The sequence below is a fragment of the Oncorhynchus clarkii genome, chromosome 10 (assembly GCF_045791955.1).
Source record: "Oncorhynchus clarkii lewisi isolate Uvic-CL-2024 chromosome 10, UVic_Ocla_1.0, whole genome shotgun sequence".
Taxonomy (NCBI): Eukaryota; Metazoa; Chordata; class Actinopteri; order Salmoniformes; family Salmonidae; genus Oncorhynchus; species Oncorhynchus clarkii.
The window spans coordinates 19936446-19952286 of NC_092156.1; the positions used below are offsets into that span (position 1 = coordinate 19936446).

General features: G+C 40.5%; 1 protein-coding gene across 1 annotated transcript in view; it reads left to right on the forward strand.

Moving 5' to 3' along the window:
- The window catches only part of LOC139418117 (unconventional myosin-VIIa-like), a 77499-nt gene extending 63937 nt beyond the window's left edge, over positions 1 to 13562 (forward strand). Inside the window, exons 45-51 of the mRNA XM_071167322.1 lie at positions 7741 to 7828; positions 8392 to 8498; positions 8584 to 8769; positions 9865 to 9981; positions 10425 to 10508; positions 10627 to 10746; positions 11922 to 13562. Of these exons, the coding sequence (XP_071023423.1) occupies positions 7741 to 7828; positions 8392 to 8498; positions 8584 to 8769; positions 9865 to 9981; positions 10425 to 10508; positions 10627 to 10746; positions 11922 to 12014 (795 nt within the window). The 3' untranslated portion in view covers positions 12015 to 13562. The remainder of the gene's footprint in view (positions 1 to 7740; positions 7829 to 8391; positions 8499 to 8583; positions 8770 to 9864; positions 9982 to 10424; positions 10509 to 10626; positions 10747 to 11921) is intronic.
- The last annotated feature ends 2279 nt before the right edge of the window (positions 13563 to 15841 follow it).

Consider the following 15841-nt stretch of genomic DNA (forward strand, 5'->3'; position numbering starts at 1 on the left):
TTCTTTAGTACATAATTCTTTCTAACAGTTCCTCTGATGGAAAGCGAATGAACTTGTCTATATGAGACACCATAGTCATAAGTAAATAATCTTGCTCAACCCCTCTGCTGAGCACATCCGACCACAACCAGAGAAATGACAATCACCCTGAGCACCACAGAAGAGAGATGAGATACGGAGCTTCCCCAAAACCTACAATAACTCAACCCTAGTCTTTGTGTGGATTTGCGGTGGGTATTTACGCACTGTAGCCAGCTGGCAAGGAAATAAAACTCCAGCATGCTGGCAAATTCCACCAAGCCACTGATGTGCCCCCGAGACAACTGCTCAGTCCACAGACACCACACAAAAATAACAAACATTTAACCATGCCCAAAATGTCCAAAAATGAAACACGTCGCTAAGCCTATCAGGGGAAAAAGGCTATAGCTCCGGGTAGCAAGTTCCACTACCCTACCCAAATCTCCCACCTAGGTACACAGCCAATTTACTCACCTCCTCAGACCGATGTCCCAACAGAAAGTAGAACAAGAGTTTCCAGGCAGGGCAGGGCCTGGAAACCAACCATTATACTCTCTCCAACGCAGCACACAAACCAAACAACAAAGGCAACCAATACTGGACCTATCTAACTCAAACAAAATATGCAAACCAAACACGTACCTCCACGGTCTCCCAAACCAATAGTTCAAATATCTCGGATGAGCCCCCACTTGTCACTAACCGGCTCAAAGCCCGTAATAAAAGGGAGACAACGTGGAGATAAGGAGTAACAAAATATATATTTATTAAATAAAGTAACTAAGTATAATATACAATGGTGTGTGTAATCAGTAGTGTAAGTGAGTGTTTTGCATGCATGCATGTGATAATGCAGGGTGTTGAAAGGTGCTTAAGCAAACAACCAAAAAACCACCAAGAAACACAACAAAATCCATAAAGGTGTACCATGGGAGAGTCTCTTCCATGAATGGGGAAGTGGTGTGTTTATCCTGGGACACACCGGGCCTAGGTGTTTCCCATGTAGCTGACGACCCTCCCAACTCCGCCCACCGGCATCCTAATAAGGAAAACAAGAGGAAAGAGAGAATACAACAGAAAGAGTGGGAGACATAAAATTGATCAGAAATACAGTGTAGACATTGTTAATGTTGTAAATGACTTTTGTAGCTGGAAACGGCTGATTTTTAATGGAATATCTACATAGGCGTACAGAGGCCCATTATCGGCAACCATCACTCCTGTCTTCCAATTTCACGTTGTGTTAGCTAATCCAAGTTTATCATTTTAAAAGGCTAATTGATCATTAGAAAACCCTTTTGCAATTATGTTAGCGCAGCTGAAAATTGTTTTTCTGATTTAAGAAGCAATAAAACTGGCCTTGTTTAGACTAGTTGAGTATCTGGAGCATCAGCATTTGTGTGTTCGATTACAGGCTCAAAATTGCCAGAAACAAAGACCTTCTTCTGAAACACGTCAGTCTATTCTTGTTCTGAGAAATGAAGGCTATTCCATGCAAGAAATTGCCAAGAAACTGAAGATCTCGTACAACGCTGTGTACTAATCCCTTCACAGAACAGCGCAAACTGTCTCTAACCAGAATAGAAAGAGGAGTGGGAGGCCCCCAGTGCACAACTGAACAAGAGGACAAGTACATTAAAGAAGCAATAAAACTGGCCTTCTTTAGACTAGTTGAGAATTTGGAGCATCAGCATTTGTGTGTTCGATTACAGGCTGAAAATGGCCAGAAACAAAGACCTTGCAGAGATGGCGCCGAAGAACATGGCTGACGTTTTACATTCTCCCAACCAATTGTGCTATTTTATATATTTTTGCGTTTTGTGTAACTTATTTTTTTACTTATTGCGTACATAATGTTGCTGCTACCGTCTCTTATGACCGAACATAACTTCTGGACATCAGAAAAGTACTCCCACTCTTTCTGCCGAGGCTATAAAAGTAGCGAGGCTTACATACAGACACCGGTTAGTCAGGCTGATTGAGGTAGTATGTACATGTAGATATGGTTAAAGTGACTATGCATACCTGTATATGATGAACAGAGAGTAGCAGTAGCGTAAAAGAGGGGTTGGTGGTAGCACTGGTTGGTCGGCCCAATTGAGGTAGTATGTACAGTCATGGCCAAAGGTTTTGAGAATGACACAAATATTAATTTCCACAAAGTTTGCTGCTTCAGTGTCTTTAGATATTTTTGTCAGATTTTACTATGGAATACTGAAGTATAATTATAAGCATTTCATATGTTTCAAAGGCCTTTATTGACAATTACATGAAGTTGATGCAAAGTGTCAATATTTGCAGTGTTGACCCTTATTTTTCAAGACCCTACATATCACCCTGGCATGCTATCAATTAACTTCTGGGCCAAATCCTGACTGTTGGCAGCCCATTCTTGCATAATCAATGCTTGGAGTTTGTCCACCCGCCTCTTGAGGATTGACCACATGTTCTCAATGGGATTAAGGTCTGGGGAGTTTCCTGGCCATGGACCCAAAATATCGATGTTTTGTTCCCCGAGCCTCTTAGTTATCACTTTTGTCTTATGGCAATGTGCTCCGTCATGCTGAAAAAGGCATTGTTCATCACCAAACTGTTCCTGGATGGTTGGAGAAGTTGCTCTCGGAGGATGTGTTGGTACCATTCTTTATTCATGGCTGTGTTCTTAGGCAAAATTGTGAGTGAGCCCTCTCCCTTGGCTGAGAAGCAACCCCACACATGAATGGTCTCAGGATGATTTACTGTTGGCATGACACAGGACTGATGATAGCGCTCACCTTGTCTTCTCTGGACAAGCTTTTTTCCGGATGCCCCAAACAATCGTAAAGGGGATTCATCAGAGAAAATTACTTTACCCCAGTCCTTAGCAGTCCAAATCCTGTACCTTTTGCAGAATATCAGTCTGTCCCTGATGTTTTCCTAGAGAGAAGTGGCTTCTTTGCTGCCCTTCTTGACACCAGGCCATCCTCCAAAGGTCTTCGCCTCACTGTGAGTGCAGATGCACTCACACCTGCCTGCTGTCATTCCTGAGCAACTCTGTACTGTTGGTGCCTCGATACCGCAACTGAATCAACTTTAGGACACGGTCCTGGCGCTTGCTGGACTTTCTTGGGCGCCCTGAAGCCTTCTTCAGAACAATTGAACCGCTCTCCTTGAAGTTCTTGATGATCCAATAAATGGTTGATTTAGGTGCAATCTTACTGGAAGCAATATCCTTGCCCGTGAATCCCTTTCTGTGCAAAGCAATGACATCGAAACGTGTTTCCTTGCAGGTAACCATGATTGACAGAGGAAGAACAATGATTCCAAGCACCACCCTCATTTTGAATCATCCAGTCTCTTATTCACACTCAATCAGCATGACGGAGTGATCTCCAGCCTTGTCCTCATCAACACTCACACCTGTGTTAATGAGAGAATCACTTACATGATGTCAGTTGGTCCTTTTGTGGCAGGGCTGAAATCCAGTGGAAAAGTTTTTTGGGAATTCAGTTATTTGCATGGCAAAGGGGGACTTTGCTATTATTTGCAATTCATCTGATCCCTCTCCATAACGTTCTGGAGTATATGCAAATTGCCATCATACAAACTGAGGCAGCAGACTTTGTGAAAATTAATATTTGTTTCATTCTCAAAACTTTTGGCCACGACTGTACATGAATGTATAGTTAAAGTGACGATGCATAGATGATGAACAGAGAGTCGCAGCAGCGTAAAAGGAGGGGTTGGGGTTGAGGGGCACACAATGCAAATAGTCTGGGTAGCCATTTGATTACCTGTTCAAGAGTCTTATGGCTTGGGGGTAAAAACTGTTGAGAAGCCTTTTTGTCCTAGACTTGGCACTCCAGTACCGCTTGCCATGCGGTAGTAGAGAGAACAGTCTATGAATGGGGTGGCTGGGGTCTTTGACATTTTTTTGGGCCTTCCTCTGACACTGCCTGGTGTAGAGGTCCTGGATGGCAGGCAGCTTAGCCCCAGTGATGTACTGGGCCATATGCACTACCCTCTGTAGTGCTTGCGGTCAGAGGCCGAGCAGTTGCCGTACCAGGCAGTAATGCAACCATGCTCTTGCAGCTGTATAACCTTTTGAGGATCTCAGGATCCATGCCAAATCTTTTTAGTTTCCTGTGGGGGAATAGGCTTTGACGTGCCCTCTTCATGACTGTCTTGGTGTGTTTGGACCATTCTAGTTTGTTGTTGATGTGGACACCAAAGAACTTGGTGCTCCACTAAAGCAACCTGCTCCATTACAGCCCTGTCGATGAGAAAGGGGGCGTGCTCGGTCCTCCTTTTCCTGTAGTCCACAATGATCTCCTTAGTCTTGGTTACGTTGAGGGATAGGTTGTTAGTCTGGCACCACACTGCCAGGTCTCTGACTTCCTCCCTATAGGTTGTCTCGTCGTTGTCGGTGATCAGGCCTACCACTGTTGTGTCGTCTGTAAACTTAATGATGGTGTTGGAGTCGTGCCGGACCATGCAGTCGTGGGTGAACAGGGAGTACAGGAGGGGACTGAGCACGCACCCCTGGGGAGCTCCAGTGTTGAGGATCAGCGTGGCAGACATGTTGTTGCCTACTCTTACCACCTGGGGGCGACCCGTCAGGAAGTCCAGGATCCAGTTGCTAAGGATCCAGTTGTTATTCTTATTGTGTTGCTTTATATTGTTACTTTGTATTAAATATTTTCTTCTTCTTGAACTGCACTTTTGGTTAAGGGCTTGTAAGTAAGCATTTCACAGTAAAGTCAACATTTGTTGTATTCAGCGCATGTGACAAATAAAGTTTGATTTGATAAGTGTTTTTAGTTTGAATAACAGACACCTCACAAGTCCTCAACTGGCAACTTCATTAAATAGTACCTGCAAAAATACAGTCTCAACGTCAACAGTGAAGAGATGACTCCAGGACGCTGGCCTTCAAGGCAGAGTTGTAAAGAAAAAGCCATATCTCAGTCTGGCCAATGAAAATAAAATATTAAGATGGGCAAAAGAATACAGGCACTGGACAGAGGAATTCTGCAAAAAAAGCCTGGAGTCGCCTCTTCACTGTTAACGTTGAGACTCGTGTACTATTTAATGAAGCTGCCTGTTGAGGACTTGTGAGGCGTCTTTTTCTCAAAATAGACACTATAATGTACTTGGGGCCTCCCACTCCTCTTTTTATTCTGGTTAGTGCCAATTTGCGCTGTTCTGTGAAGGGAGTAGTACACAACGTTGTATGAGAACCTCTCAGAACCAGAATAGACTGACGAGTTTCAGAATAAAGTCCTTGTTTCTGGCCATTTTAAGCCTGTAATCAAACACACAAATGCTGATGCTCCAGATACTCAACTAGTCTAAAGAAGGCCAGTTTTATTGCCTCTTCAATCAGGACAACAGTTTTCAGCTGTGCTAACATAATTGCAAAAGGGTTTTTCTAATGATCAATAACCCTTTTAAAATGATAAACTTGGATTAGCTAACACAACGTGCCATTGGAACACAGGAGTGATGGTTGCTGTAAATGGGCCTCTGTACGCCTATATAGATGTTTTAATTTTTAAAAAATCTGCCGTTTCCAGCTACAATAGTCATTTACAACATTAACAATGTCTACACTGTCTACAATGTATTTCTGATCAATTTTAATGGACGAAAAATGTGCTTTTCTTTCAAAAACAAGGACATTTCTAAGTGACCCCAAACTTTTGAACGGTACTGTATATATTTTAATAAAATGTTACAATTTAATAATATTAATTCAAATAATATATTATTACAGTGTGAGATGCAGATTTTAATAGTTTAAAGATACCACTCTACTCTATCCATCCTCCTCTATAACTCCTGCACACCAATTTATGTTATTTTAGTAAGATTTCGCTACTGTCACAGAATATAATCTGAATGTGAGGATGATCCAACTGATTCTACAGTGCATTCGGAAAGTATTCAGACCCCTTGACTTTTTCCACATTTTCTATGTTACAGCCTTTTTCTAAAATTGATTAATTGTTATTTTCCCTCACCAAATACACACAATACCCCATAATGACAAAGCAAAAACAGCTTAACATAACATAACATTTTTGCAAACTGAAATATCACATTTACATAAATATTCAGACTTTGCTATGAGACTCGAAATTGAGCTCAGGTCCATCCTGTTTCCATTGATCATCCTTGAGATGTTTCTACAACTTGATTGGAGTCCACCTGTGGTAAATTCAATTGATTGGACATGATTTGAAAAGGCACACCTGTCTACATTAGGTCCCACAGTTGACAGTGCATATCAGAGCAAGCCATGAGTTCGAAGGAATTATCCGTAGAGCTCCTTGACAGGATTGTGTCGAGGCACAGATCTGGGTAAGGGTACAAAAAAAAGGCTGCAGCATTGAAGGTCCCCAAGATCACAGTGGTCTCCATCATTCTTAAATGGAAGAAGTTTAGAACCACCAAGACTCTTCCTAGAGCTGGCTGCCCGGCCAAACTGAGCAATCGGGGGAGAAGGGCCTCAGGGTGACCAAGAACCTGATGGTCACTGACAGAGCTCCAGAGTTCCTCTGTGGAGATGGGAGAACCTTCCAAAGGACAATCATCTCTGCAGCACTCCACCAATCAGGCCTTTATGGTAGAGTGGCCAGACGGAAGCCACTCCTCAGTAAAAGGCACATGACTGACCGCTTGGAGTTTGCTAAAAGGCACCTAAAGGATTCTCAGACCATGAGAAACAATATTCTCTGGTCTGATGAAAATAAGATTGAACTCTTTGGCCTGAATGCCAAGCGTCACTTCTGGAGGAAACCTGGCACCATCCCTACGGTGAAGCATGGTGGTGGTGGCAGCAGCATCATGCTGTGGGGATGTTTTTCAGTGTCAGGGACTGGGAGACTAGTCAAGATCAAGAGAAAGATGTACAGAACAAAGTACAGAGAGATCCCCTGTTGAAAACCTTCTCCAGAGCGCTCAGGACCTCAGATTGGGGCAAAGGTTCACCTTCCAACAGGACAACGACCCTAAGCACAGAACCAAGACAACGCAGGAGTGGCTTCGGGACAAATCTCTGAATGTCCCAGCCATAGCCCGGTCTTGAACTCGATCAAACATCTCTGGAGAGACCTGAAAATAGCTGTGCAGTGACGCTCCCCATCCAACCTGACAGAACTTGAGAGGATCTGCAGTGAAGAATGGGAGAAACTCCCCAAATACAGGTGTGCCAAGCTTATAGCATCATACCCAAGAAGACTCGAGGCTGTAATCGCTGCCAAAGGTGCTTTAACAAAGTACTGAGTAAAGGGTCTGAATACTCATATAAATGTGTTATTTCAATTTTTCAAAAAAAGTACAAATATTTAAAAAAAAATCTAAAAACCTGTTTTTGCTTTGTAATTATGGGGTATTGTGTGTAGAATAATGAGAACATTTAATATATATATATATGTATATATAGGCAAGTCAGTTAAGAACAAATTCTTATTTTCAATGATGGCCTAGGAACCATGTTGGGTTAACTGCCTTGTTCAGGGGCAGAACGACAGATTTTTACCTTGGCAGCTCGTGGATTTGATCTTGCAACCTTTCGGTTACTAGTCCAACTCTCTAACCACTAGGCTACCTGTCGCCCCTTTATAGAATAAGGCTATAATGTAACAAAATGTGGGAAAAGTCCAGGGGTCTGAATACTTTCCGAGTGCACTGTAACTGTATTGATATTTGTGTTTGACCTTTTCTGGTTGTTTCCAGGTCATCAGTGTGCCTGAGGGGGATTTCTTCTTTGACTTTGTGAGACATCTGACCGACTGGATCAAAAAAGCCAGACCTGCAAAGGACGGTAAAGACATCTGTTGACTGTAGAGGGCCCTAGTAGAAAGGTTACCCGTAGGAACGTTGCTTTATTCAACACTGAAAAAGGATTGCTTATTTTCTCATACTTCTCTTCTCAAATTTTGCTCCAGAGAAACAACCATATATCATCTCAGATCTGTCTCACTCTGATCAAAATATAATTTTTATAAAGTCTCTCAAATTGAAAGGGTGAATAAACCACCTATGGGCTATGACCCAAAATGACCCAAGTTGTTAGTTTGAGGGTTAAATAAGTCTATTTTCAACTTTCATGTAGGCATCCAACATTATTGGGGTCAGAAAGAAAGAATGACGCACCATATTAATCCTAAGGATTTATTGATGACCCAAATTTCAGCACCTAGTGTAGCCTTCAGGAGTGGGCCACATAAATATTTTATCAAACATGGTGTTTCATGTTATAGGACTGTCAACAGGTTGTGGTTAAAGCTAGATGAAGGTTAAGCTTGGGTTGGGGAACTTGCCATCTATGTTGATGTATTCATATGATAGGTGTGTCCTGAATCTCTCGGTATCATCCATCTGCAGGTGTAGTGCCTTCACTGACCTATCAGGTTTTCTTCATGAAGAAATTGTGGACCAATACCATACCAGGGAAAGACTCCATGGCTGACTACATCTTTCACTACTACCAGGTGTGTGTGCGTGTGCGTGTGGGTGTGTGAGTGCTCGTGCGTATTTGTGTAAGTGTATTGACCCTCCTCACTGCTTTTTCTTCAGGAGCTTCCAAAGTATCTCCGTGGTTACCACCAGTGTTCCCGGGAAGAGGTTTTCCAGCTGGGAGCGCTGATCTACAGGGTGAAGTTTGAGGAGGACAAATCCCAGTTTCCAAACATTCCCAAGATGTTGAAGGAACTGATCCCTCAGGACCAGATCAGACACCTCTCACCTGACGACTGGAAACGGGTGAGTCGGAAAATTAGAATTTCTGTCGGCATAAATAGTGTTGAACATGATTTTTTAACTACCTTGTCACTGTACCCCACACATACAATTATCTGTAAGGTCCCTCAGTCAAGCAGTGAATTTCAAACAGATTCAACCACAAAGACCAGGGAGGTTTTCCAATGCCTCGCAAAGAGGGGACTCTTTGAGCATGATTAAGTTATTAATTACACTTTGGATGGTGTATCAATACACCCAGTCACTACAAAGATACAGGCGTCCTTCCTAACTTAGTTGCTGGAGAGGAATGAACCTGCTTAGTGATTTCACCATGAGGTCAATGGAGATTTTAAAACAGTTACAGAGTTTAATGGCTGTGATAGGAGAAAACGGAGGATGGATCAACAACCTTGTAGTTACTCCACAGTACTAAACTAAATGACAGAGTGAAAAGAAGGAAGCCTGTTATGGGTATGCTTGTCCTAGAGGAAAACCTAGTTCAGTTTGCTTTCCAACAAACACTGAGAGACAAATTCAGGAAAAAAAACGACAACATTGAATGTTCCTGAGTTTTGACTTAAATCGGCTTGAAAATCTATGGACAGACTTGAAATGACTGTCTAGCAATGATCAACAAACAACTTGACAGAGCTTGAAGAATTCTTAAAAGCATAATGTGCAAATATTGTAGAATCCAGGAGCACAAAGCTCTTAGAGACTTACCCAGAAAGACTCACAGCTGTAATCGCTGCAAAAGGTGATTCTAACATGTATTGACTCATTCTTCAATAAAATAGCAAATATGTCAAAAAGCATTGTTTTCACATTGTCATTGTGTTTAGATGGGTGAGACAATCCATTTTGAATTCAAGCTGTGACACAACAAAATGTGAAATTGTTCATGAGGTATGAATACTTTCTGAATGCACTGGAGTTCAGGGAACCACGCTTGCGCGATGAGTAACCTTGCCTTAGACCTGAAGACTAGTGTTAGCTCCCAGAGTGAATGCCTAGGCTTTAGCTCAATGGGCTAACACAGTTTTGTAGCGTATAGGAATCCGGGAGGTTAAATCATATTTGGTCACACACTCTGCTGCTTGTTTTTTTGTCTTACAGTCTATAGTGGCGTTTTTCAACAAGCAGTCGGGGAAGACTCGAGAGGAGGCCAAGCTCTCATTCCTCAAAGTCATTTTCAAGTGGCCTACGTTTGGTTCGGCATTCTTTGAAGTCAAGGTAAAGATTTCTATATGAATTCATGTTCTTGTGCAAACGGTATAGAATGATCATTGTTTGTGTTTTTTCTTCTTTTTTTAACATTTGAGTCACCATGTGTATTTGAGTGCTGATTAGTACTTCGGGAGGTTTTTGTTCAAATGAATTTTCTTGATCAATGGTGTTAATTTCAGAATAGTTCATTCAATCTCAATCGTGGACTATTATTATTGACCTGGTCAAAGAGTTGTTGTGCATTCCTTGCTACTTTTTAATTTTTTTTTACTTGTTTTATAAATGTATTATCTCGGTCAGTTTATCTGTGGTAAGGGCCTATTGTCTGCCTCAATCCCAGTATCTATTTATTTATTTAATGAATTTTTAGAACATCACAAACTCAAGCTGTTTGTTATAGGTTTGTAAGATACCAATTGTGACTAAACTGATGTTTTCCTATTCAACAGCAAACCAGTGATCCAAACTTCCCAGAGATCCTCTTGATAGCAATCAACAAACATGGTGTCAGCCTGATCGACCCCAAGTCAAAGGTGAGTGTGTGCCTACATGCATGGGTGTGTGTGCACATTTTCTTGCGCACACATGTGTGTTATGGAAGTTGTGTATGTGTGTGTTTACTGTGTAATTCTCTAATTCCCACCTCAACAGGACATCTTGACCACACACCCATTCACTAAGATCTCCAACTGGAGCAGTGGCAACACCTACTTCCACATCACCATCGGAAACCTGGTCCGAGGCACCAAGCTGCTGTGTGAGACCTCACTGGTGAGCTACTGGACGTTTAAACACCCACAATATGACATGACATAACATATGACATAAAATGACATTATACACACTGTATCAACTAAAGTATTCTAAAGATGCGTACCAAAAAAAGCACTTGTCTTTTCCTACAAGCATTGACTTTGCTGATAATTACTTAATTGAGGAAATATTGACTTACTATAACAAATTTCACATCCACAGTTTTTATGCAAGTAATGTCATACCGTATAAAAAAAAATCACAACAGCTGTGATGAGAACAGGGAGCTTTGGTACAATATTATAAATGACAACAGATAATTATTTTGTTTGTAATTTGTTTGTTTGTTTGACATTGTGGGATCTTTTTGTGTCTGTAAAATTAATTATGCAAGAAATGGCGGTGGAAATGCCTTTATGCGTAAATATTGATATAATAACCATTATATTAAAGTAAACTTGGAGTCACACAATGATATGGTGTGTGGTCCTCCTACTACGACTCTGGTAAGCATGCAATTTATTAGGCTACAGATTAAATAAGTTATGGTGAACTTCATAGGGTGGTGAAAGTGCAGTGATTTTGATGCTACTTTCCAATAAATATTGAGGGTCTAAAATGTATAGTAAATGTAGGCGAAATATTGGCTTTTATATATTAAGGGTTTATTGAATAATTTGTTAATTTCATTTTGTAGGCTACAGATTCCCTTTCAACGGAGTGTGTCTGCTCATGGAGGAGACTGGTGCTTCTGGCAACCCACTGCAGTTAGACTAGATCATTTGATGATGGTGATGCCAGACTTGATAAGAGTGCAAGTGTCCTGTGATCAAAAGTCGCAGTCATGGTCTTAGCCTGAAATTAGCCTGAATGCAGATAGAAAAGCCTTTTCAATGGTATACATGTGTGGTTCTGTAGCTTTGTCAAACGTTTAAATAATAAATGCTAGCAGACCTGGGTTCAAATGCTGAGTGTTTGATAGGGCCTGTTTGGAGTGACAGTTGGGCAGATTTTCACTTTTGGGAATACTCCGTTGGCTCCATTGCACCAGGCAAGCTCAATCAAGCACACTCTAAAGTATTTGACAGAAAACAAATACTACTATTTGAACACGTCTGATTCATATTCTGCAATGAAATATTGCAAGGCATTAATGTACCTTTAAACTGGTTTGTTTGTCTGTGTGACCACAGGGCTACAAGATGGACGACCTCCTGACCTCTTACATCAGCCAGATGCTGACCACCATGACCAAACAGCGCGGTTCCCGTGGCAACATCAAGTGATCTGGAAAGTCATCGATCCCGCTGTTGAGTGTATTAGTGTAGGCCTCGAGGGCTTTGTGTGATCTATCACACGGTTTCATTAAAACATAGAGGGATAAATACAACCCTTCCTCCATAACATGCTAAATCAATTACATGCATACATACACACACAAACTCGCACACATACATATATGTGCACGTACGCATGCACACACACACAAACACACACACACTATCAATGAAATGTATACATACACACATGCATATACACACTTGACAGATTCTCCCTAATATGTAGATGAAAGAGAGTAGGAAGGACAGGAGCTTGAGAACCTCTGGTCTAATAGTCTGTTGTACAGATACTGTTAATCTCAGCACTACAGACACAACGTTGATGCAACATCTCGCAGCAAAGTCTGAGAGACATTGGAAATCATGCATCTCCACACACTATTGTGTTACAGAAATGTATATAGATCGTTGGTTATAGTGATGGAGGCATGATAGCAGTATTACGACAAGAATACTCTTTTTTCATTGTCAATAGATATGGTGATGATTTAAATGTTTGATTTATGTTTTGGCCATGACAATGTTTTGACTTATCGTCAGATGTTGGTATATATCTTGGGTCCTGTCTTAACAATCACCAATTGCCTTTACTTGACCTAAATGCACAACCAACGATTGCAACTTTTTACATGGCAACTAATCAACTTTATTTAGAAAATGTTTTTATGCAAAGCATTTGATCGTAAAATGTCCAATAATGTGATTTATAAATGTTGGGCCTAAACCTATACAACTATGGCTTGTCCATACTATAGATATCATGTGTAATCAATGCATTATATTGTTTTAGAGTTTCATTCAAAATTGGCCCTCATTTTCGCAGGCAGGCTAAATACTTTTTTTAAATACCCGATCAGTGTTATTAGTACAATTGATGTATTAATGAAGTTTATTTGAAGTACATTTGATGAGAACAGTCAGATTGATCTCTGGACATTAGCTGGCTCTAGGACTTTGCATACAGTGTGTATACCACATCACTGTAAAAACATTTAGTGGAAAGTTGACAATATTTAATAATGTGATATTTCTAACAAGCACATATTTAGCTGTTTGCCTAATGAATTAATCATTGAAGAAAATGTATTCTGTAAATAAAGACCTCCGGTCCATATGACTTGTCTTTAAAAAAAATGGTGGATCAAATCAAGGATTTTTAAGTATTAAAGGTCAACTCTGTTACGGCATCGTCATAGACAAAATATAATCTACATACAGAAATGAACAACAAAAATGTCAGGACTGACATCATTGGCTCTTAATGGTGGCAGTTTTGGCATATTAAAGTTATTGTTGATGTCTGTAAACAGGAAGTCACCCCACTGTGTATGGTGATGTCAAATTGCTTAGTCTACCTTAAAAAGTAATCTCAGTGACATTAATGTTCTGCACCGTTCTGTATAGTGGATATTAATTTAGGTCAAATTGTTCCTGTTTTTTAAATGTTGGTCCATGACAACAAATATTTTGGTATTAATAAAGAAATTACAAATATTTCCTTTCATGCCTAATGTTCATCATCCCAAAAGATGAATGAGCCTACTTCACTATCACATAATTTCATAATGAGAAAACGTGTGCATTTTACGGCTCAAAGCAACAAAAATGTAACAAAACAGTTCAGTTAACTTCTGATAATGTTTATGCAAAAGAAATCCCATAGTTTACAATGATGTCATAGCGAAATGGGCTCATACAAAATACAATGGCTATCACCACCAACTGAGCTTTACTTTTAGACTATCATTTTAATATAATACTCTTCTGATTGGAACAGAATGACAGAACTGTAAACAACAGATCATTCTTTCTATAACGATCTTACAACCAAGATAACATTACAGGTGTCGTACGCAGATGACAAATCAGACTGGTATCTTATACTGTGATTCTTTGGCTAAACATACTTTTTTCCTAGGTATTCCTAAGGCTTTGTATAGTGATTTAAAGGCTGCCCCTTATCACAAAGCTGCGGTGGCGCTAGGCTACTCATCAATATGTTGTCAGTCATAAAGAAATCTAACAGGTTTCATAATCATTACTAGAAAAACTGTCTTTCAGCTACCAGAGCTGAAGTTGGTATTCTTCACATTGATTAGACAACACTGCACAGTAAAGCTGAGGCACAATCAACTGAAGAGAGATGTAAGAGTTCTGCTATAATTTGGCTAAAAGGACTAAATATTGTACAACATTAGCTTTTTTTTATCATTGCCAGAAGGATTTTCATTTGTGTTGAAAACAAATTTGTTAAAAACAATGACCTCAATATGAACCATATAAAATATATAGATATGGACCATGGAAATACAGTGTAATTGTTCTCTGTAGGTCACTTATGTCATTGCAGTGATTATATGCTGCAAAGTTCTATGGACTTCACCTCGTTACAATGCCTTATGCTCAATAAAGTGATAAGTACTTATAAACATTGAACACAACCAATCAAACACATTCATTTATCTCCAGACACAAACAAAGGATTATCATGTCATATCCAAACCGGAGTTCTAATAGTACCCATTTTTCTTTGTGATATTTCAGCGCTGTTTATACCTGGTTCCAACATGCGTCCTTTGTTCTGATCTTCTCCATATTCTGATTGTGTCCACATTTTTAAACAGGTGTAGAAAATCTAAATACATTGTGATCAGATGTTCCTGCCGACCTCAGGAGGTAGTCAGGTCGTGTCTACACGTGACACTTACATAACTTCTGCTATCAGAATAGGAAGATCGCATTGAAAAGATGGGTCTCTAGACGCACAAATGTCGCTTTGTGGTCTGATTGTGTTCAGATCTGGCCGACCACTTCAGGAGGCGGATTTCTCCTCAGTCTGGTCGAATCAGGCAGCTGAAAGTGCATACAATGGGTAACGTCATCAGCACTCCTCCCACAAGTCTCCAGAAAACTTGTGTTTTGGGACCGAGAGGAACCTTTTCATTATAACGTTGTTTTTTTGGCTAGAGTTATGCTAATCCGTTTGCAATTCATTTTGCGTTAGGTAACAGTAGGCAACACAACAACGTCTGATGGCAGTAGCTATCAGATTATCCCTATTTCACCGTTTGTAGAATGCATACTGGCAGTTAGCGCGGGAAAAGGGAATCCGGACATGGTAGACGCATTTCAATTTAGGTGTAGACGCATGACGCGTTTGGAATTCCATGATCAGAATACTAAACCTGCATGAACTGTCCAGCCTAGACACGGCCTCGGGCACGCAGGCTGCATTTAGATAGGCAGCCCAATTCTGAATGCAATGATCTGATTGGTCAAAACACCAATTAGTGGAAAAAAAAAGATCGGATTTGGGCTTCCTGTCTAAACGCAGCCTTACAAGTGTAGACGGATCTGGACAGTGAAATAATTTACAAATCATCATTACCCCACCCTCTAAAACCATTCACAGGTGGGACCATTGCTTTATGGCATCAATATGTGAATAAAAATGAATAAATAAACAATTCTGAAAGAATATCTGTCAAATAATTGACTTACAGGGAATGACCAGGAAATCTGGTCACAATGAGGACAATAAAATACATTTTAATAGCATGTGTAGACTGAAAATGTGGTCACAATCTGAATGTGGACAAGATCAGGACACAGGATGCCTGTAAACTGCAGGTATAAACGAAGCTTGAGACAGTTTGATTGGAGTGCCAGATCCCAGATGGGCAAAGTGCACTTTTTGGGACTACTTCATTGGTTCCCTTATGCCAGGAAAGGGCAATGAAGCACAGTTAAAGTATTTAAAAACATACTAATTG